Source organism: Charadrius vociferus, unplaced genomic scaffold (assembly GCF_000708025.1).
Source record: "Charadrius vociferus isolate BGI_N301 unplaced genomic scaffold, ASM70802v2 scaffold128, whole genome shotgun sequence".
Taxonomy (NCBI): Eukaryota; Metazoa; Chordata; class Aves; order Charadriiformes; family Charadriidae; genus Charadrius; species Charadrius vociferus.
This window is the reverse complement of record NW_009649443.1, coordinates 201,482-207,803: the sequence shown is the minus strand read 5'-3', so window position 1 is coordinate 207,803 and position 6,322 is coordinate 201,482. Positions and strand designations below refer to the sequence as shown.

General features: G+C 51.9%; 1 protein-coding gene across 1 annotated transcript; it reads left to right on the top strand.

Annotated features, from left to right (window-relative positions):
- Positions 1–4,286: 4,286 nt before the first annotated feature.
- On the top strand, positions 4,287–5,935 carry CRNN (cornulin). The gene is made up of 2 exons (XM_009889530.1): positions 4,287–4,424; positions 4,733–5,935. The coding sequence occupies exons 1-2, from the start codon at positions 4,287–4,289 to the stop codon at positions 5,933–5,935; spliced, it is 1,341 nt and encodes a 446-aa protein (XP_009887832.1).
- Positions 5,936–6,322: the final 387 nt, after the last annotated feature.

The following is a 6,322-nucleotide window of genomic DNA, read 5'->3' as shown; positions in this document are numbered from 1 at the left end:
ACGCTCACCACAACTCCCCCCCCCCCAACTGCTAGCAATGCTTCTTCTGCACCCCATTCCCTCCCAGTGCCTCCTTCATCTGCTTCTTCCTTTCCTCCACGTTCACTGAGGGTCTGAGCAATTGCCCCGATCCACTTGGGCTTCAGGCAGAAGAGAGGAAAATAACCCTTGTCATATTTTCAAAGAAAAGAACTTTAGGCAAGGTTGGTTTACCTGAAGTTTTACACAATAAAATACAGCAGGCAAAGGGCCAAGGAGAAGCTCCAAGGGCTGGAGCCCCTCTGCTGAGAGAGGTGGGGGGGTTCAGCCTGGAGAAGAGAGCTCAGAGCCCCTTCCAGTGCCTAAAGGGGCTCCAGGAGAGCTGGGGGGGGACTCTGGATCAGGGAGGGGAGCCGTGGGACGAGGGGGAACGCTTTGACACTGACAGAGGGGAGGTTGAGGTGAGATTTGGGGAAGAAACTGTTGCCGGTGCGGGTGGTGATCCCCTGGGGCAGGTTGCCCCGAGAAGCTGTGGCTGCCCCATCCCTGGAGGCGTTCAAGGCCAGGTTGGACAGGGCTTGGAGCAACCTGGGCTGGGGGGAGGTGGCCCTGCCCAGGGCAGGGGGCGGAACGAGATGGGCTTCAAGGTCCCTTCGAACTGTAACCATTCTATGAAATTTAAGCATGACCTAAGCTGTAGATCTTCAGCAATAACAATGGTGGTAATAACAGCTACTAAATTACTTTAAAGCACTTGCTTAACACTTAGATTTTCCACACCTTTCTTTTTTTCTACACTTATAACATGCCTTTTGCTCTAAATAACCATGCCAAAGTGGAGGGGAAAGCCAGGCAGCAAGTGGGCTGATGCTCCTTGTGCTACCTGTGCTGCTTGCAGGAGCGCGTGTCCTGCCTGCCCTGCCCACTCCTCTCCTTCTTTCCAGGGAGATGCTGCTTTGAGCCAGGTGTCATCTCCAGCTTCACCCAGCCCTGGTGCACATCACTCCTCCAAACCCACCCCAGCTGTGCCTTCCACAGCCTGGGCAACCACAGCTGCCCCTCGTGTGAATGCACAGACCAGCCTGCTTATGGTATCTTACAGAAAGAAAGGTGGACTGGACAGATGTGGTTAAAAATAGGCCATCAAAATGCTTAAAGGAAGCAACCAGAGAGCGTTTCACCAGCAGCCTAGGCCTGAACACATACTCTGCCTATCCAGACAAGCTGGTTTGCCCAGTGCCCCAACACATTTTATACAGGTGAGCTCAGAAAACAGAGCTCCTTCAGCAAATACACCTCAAAGACTTGTGAATATTAGTGGAGTGAGTTTGCCAAGTAAACAAAGCACTGCAGACTTGTTCCCTCTGCTGCCACACCGTGCACCTTACCTCCGTGTCTCCATGATAAATCCACCAGCGTGCGTTTTGGCTGCTTCGAACACGAACTCCCATAGTATTTCTTCTTCTCTCAAGTGCAGGTAGCATCACAGGGAGGTCAATCATGCTAAAGCAAGATGCTGCCCCAAAATTTGAGCTGTGGTGCTAACACACACTCTACAACACCAGCACATCTTGGAGGTCTCAGGGTGCTCAGGAATCTCTAAGCACACCAGGCACAGCCTTGGAGACTGCTAGCCCCTTTTGATATTGGGTGAAAACAGAGAAATTTGAGCTCAAGCTTTATCTCAGCCAAAGGCATCATGAACAAATCGTATTAAGCAATTTGGCTCCACCGGAAGAGCAGTTTTCAGGGTAAAGAGCAACACAAATGCTGGTTTGCTGCTGTAGAGAAGCTCCCAGGAAGATCAGTTTCTTTCCAGAGAGCAACCCCTCCCAGCCCCATCCCAAACCTCTTCAACACCCCCCACCCCAGCATCATTGCAAACCAGAAGCACCTGCCCTTGGCTCCATGGATTCAACCTGATTTATTGCAAGCTCTGCTAAAAGTGATGTTTTTCTCTTTTCTGTTCTGCAGCGCTTTGAACTTCTTCACGTGTCATTTGACCCTCTAACCTTTCCTGCTTCATAAAGCATGTATGAAATCCCACACAATGTAAACCTCTTATTGTCTACAGTTTTCTAGAAGATGAGAAACCGCCCTGCTCAGGGTCCAGGTGGTTTGACTAGAAATAACTTCAGCAATAACACCCTAAACACTTTTGCCTCTGCAAGGTGCCCCAGTAAGTGCCCCCCACCCTCACTGCAGCTTAATGAGAAGGTTAGCAGCAAACGTGTTAGAGGAAAGCAGCATGTTCCCATGCAGACGCAATAGAAGGGTTGATGGATTGATAGACAGAAAGAAAAGGAAGCTCATAGCTCCTCCCTGGGCACTGCCCGCTCAGGCTGACAGAAGAGCTGCTTGGTCACATCTGGGATTAAAACTACAATATACAAGAAACCTCTCATCTTAAAGAAAGGGCACGGTTTTGGACAGAATCAGCCAGAGAAAAAGAAGCCCTGAGCTCAAGTAGGCCTCAGCACACAACCAAAGACCAGCACAGCCCCCCTGACCCTCCAGCCTCCCCTATTTATCCCCTCCAGTCCTTCCCTGCACACCTGAAAGGATTTCACACAAAGTCAGACACATTAACTTTCCCCCTGCCATGCACAGAGCAAGACAAGGCATTTTCCTGAAAGTGCTTTTTTTCAAATACAGAAGTGGGTGTGTTTTATTTTCTCTGCCCAAAACACCTTGTACTTTAAAAGTTATGTGGAGTTTGATACCGTTTTTTTTTCCCCTGTCTTTTTTATTAGCCACATATTTACTAAGAAAAGGACTTTAAAAAATAGGAAGCGAGGACACCTAAAAGTCTCACTCAAAGTGCCTAGGGAACAACTTTCATATCACACTGCGTTTGGAGCACTGGGGGGCGGGGGGGCAATGAGACAGCGTAGGGAGATACAGAATTGATTTTCCTGCGCAAACAGTAATAACTGTGTTTAGGCCTGTGGGGCTCCCAGTTAACCCACTGGTGGCCTCACCCACGGGACTGCAGCAGGGACTGGTGCTGGAGACAGCAGGAGGGGTCGCGGTCCCTTCCTTGCCCTGTGCCTCAGATTCCCCTTCTGGTAAATGGGCGATTGCAGCCCACCATGCCCACAGCCCCCAGCTGCTCACTGGCTCTGGGACACGCCATGTCACCCCTCCGTCCTGCTCCAAGTGCCACTTGGTGGCACTGTTTGAAAAGATTTCTTTGCTCCATGCCTACCTCCCCATCGGGATCTGGAAGAGGGAGTTTCTGGAAGGAATCACGTTCATCTTGGCATCACAATATCCTCATTTTTCTTCCTTTGTTTTCTTTTCTCTTTATTCACCATGCAGGCACTCCCGGGCGGTCTCCTCCCCTGCCTGTCAGTCACGGGGGATCTCCTTCTCACAAAACACCTTTGCCAAACACAAGAGTCCCGGGCGTTGCTCAGGCATCACCTTAAACTAAATCCTCCAGTGGTAAAAATAGCCTTTTCTGTTAAATTCCTCTGAAGTGTGTCTGCAGGTGGGGCAAGCTTAGGAAGGATCATGTGTTAACTCCAGAGAAAAGCATCAGAGCAGAAGTTAATGAGAAAGAGACAAATGAAGACAGGGGCATGACAATGTAATTGGGTGAAAGATGTTTCAGGTCGCCCTGCTGAAGGGGTGTCTCCTCTGGAAGATGCAGGCTGTGATCCTGAACTGTATATAAGACGGCCGAGAGCTGATCTGCTCCAGACTACGCTCCCGAAGATCAGCGCTCCTGCTACTCACCCAGGTAAGCCTGGACAAACTTTATTACACTGTCTGTCTTTGCTACCAGCAGGAAAGCAGGAGCTTCTGGCCATGAGGATGTCCCTGGGGCTGCCACTGCTGAGCTCTTCTAAAGGAAAAAAAAAAAAAAAAAGAAAAAAAAAAAGAAGATAGTAAACAAAATCTGGAATTACAGTATTCCATGGTTCAGTAGAGATGACCTCCATTCACTGCTCTGCTCTGCTCCAGAGAAAAGCCAAATAGGATTTTGTTTCTCTCCTCCCTCGTCGTGTGCCCCCAGCCTGTCAGCTCTCGCTGTCCCTCACCTCTCCACCCATCACCTGCTGGACCTCACACCACGCCGTCTTTGCAGCTGAGTTCCATTTTTCAGATGCGTTTTCCTGTGAGATCCTTCTTGCTCTCTGTTTCCCTTCCCTTATGCTCTTTCATTTTATCTATGCCCTTCTCTGGCTCTCTGCCTGTCCAGCTGTGTTGTTTAAGAGTAACTTATCTGAAAACCAAGCAAATATTAAGAAGCCCCTTTCTCTCTGTGTTTTTCTCGCAGGCTGCCTCAATTTTGCCAGGAGATGGCCCAGCCCCAGGAAAATGCCAGTGACATCGGTGCTGTTTTCTACGTTTGCGCCAGAAGCGACGGCGACTGCAGCCCCCTGAGAAGGGAGGAGCTGAGGCAGCTCATGGAGCAGGAGTTTGCAGATGCGATGGAGGTGAGGATCTGGCCCCACAGCTGGTGCCAGCGCCACCTTCGGGCTACAGGGCTGGGATCGGTACAGCCATGTGCTCCCAGTGCGGATGTACAGGATACCTGGCTCCCTGGGAAAGGCACAGATGCCTTCAAAGCCCAGGATCTGCAGGGAAGAGAAGTTGGTTGTTCTTCCAGTGCCAGCAGCTTGTAGAGCTCAGTGTGGGGAGCAACCCGTGGGGCTGGATTTCTGCCCCGAGACTGCTCGAGTGCTCCTAGAGAGGCAGCACAAATGGCTCATGGGCTTTGCCAACACCATTTGTCTCTTTACAGAACCCGCAGGACCCCAAAACTGTGAAGAAGTTGCTGCGCTTCCTGGATGATGACAGCAACCACAGGCTTGACTTCAGTGAATTGCTCAGCCTGGTTTTCCGCACAGCCAAGGCTTGTTACAAGCCGCTCCAGCAGGGACTGGCACCAGAAGATGGTCAAGAGCCAAGAGAGCAAGAGGAGGCAGGCGGGGAGCAGCCACCGGGGCCACGCACAGTGGGGAGGGTCTCCTGCAACCAGCAGGACCCCGAGCAGGGTGTGAACAGTCAGGACCAGGACACTGAGACACAGGACCCAGATAACCCTCAAACCCAGGAGGGTGAGACACAGGAGAAGGACCAGGACAACCGTCAAACCCAGGAGGGTGAGACACAGGAGAAGGACCAGGACAACCGTCAAACCCAGGAGGGTGAGACACCAGAGCAGGACCAGGACAACCATCAAACACAGGAGGGTAAGACACAGGAGAAGGACCAGGACAACCGTCAAACCCAGGAGGGTGAGACACCAAAGCAGGACCAGGACAACCGTCAAACCCGGGAGGGTGAGACACCAAAGCAGGACCAGGACAACCATCAAACCCAGGAGGGTGAGACACCAGAGCAGAACGAGGATGACCGTCAAACCCAGGAGGGTGAGGCAAAGGAGCAGGACCAGGATGAGGATGGCAGGGCTGAAGAACCAGAAGGGAATCCAGAGAGAGGTGAGATTCTGGGCACAGTAACCCCAGGGCAGGCCAGAAATACTCATAAGGCTGAAGAGACTGAGGCACTAACACAGGACCCAAAAACCCGCCAGGCCAAAGAAACTGAGGCACAAGGACAGGGTTCAAACCACCATCAAAGTCCAGAGAAAGAGTCAGCAGAGCAGGACCTTAATTGTCTCTCTGAGACACGAGGAAGAGACCCAAACAACAAGACCCAGGACTGCAAGGCCCCTCAGCAGGGCCCCAACCCTGGCAAGACCCAGAAGCTGCTGCCCCTACAGCGGGGTGCAAGCCCCCATCGGGATCCCAAGCCCCAGGGAACGCACCGTGATACGGATTTCCATCGGCTCCCCGAATCCAAGGTGCTGGAGCAGGAGCACAATGGGGCAGAGGCTCCGTCTTGTCCAGCACAACAGCCACAAGATGTTCATCAACACATACAACCCCCTATAGAGCAACAGGTCCTGCAGTCTCTGTATCAGTGGCCACCACAGCAGTAAAGGCAAGTCTAAGTGATGCTGTTGCCCCCTGCAAGGAGGTACTTTTTGTCCAGTACCACTCTGGTTTTTGCATTTGTCATCTCTTGTCCAATTCCTTATTAACCCTGGGCTTCTCTCCCCTGGTTTGTACCGAGCTATGCATGACTCGAGACCTTCCCTCTTACCCTGTCTTAGGCTGTCTCTGCCTGTGTAACCAAAGCAAATAAAACTGAAGACAAAACAGCACAGTGTCCCGGTGTGTTGCTGCAAGCATGGCCTCAGCCTGGCTCGGAGCAGACAGCCAGGTTGACATGATGTGGCGCAGAGGACCCGAGTGCCTGTCCCTTGCATGACACGTCCAGATTGCTCCGGGGTGCAGGTGGAGGGATGGCTGCAGAGAGGCATATG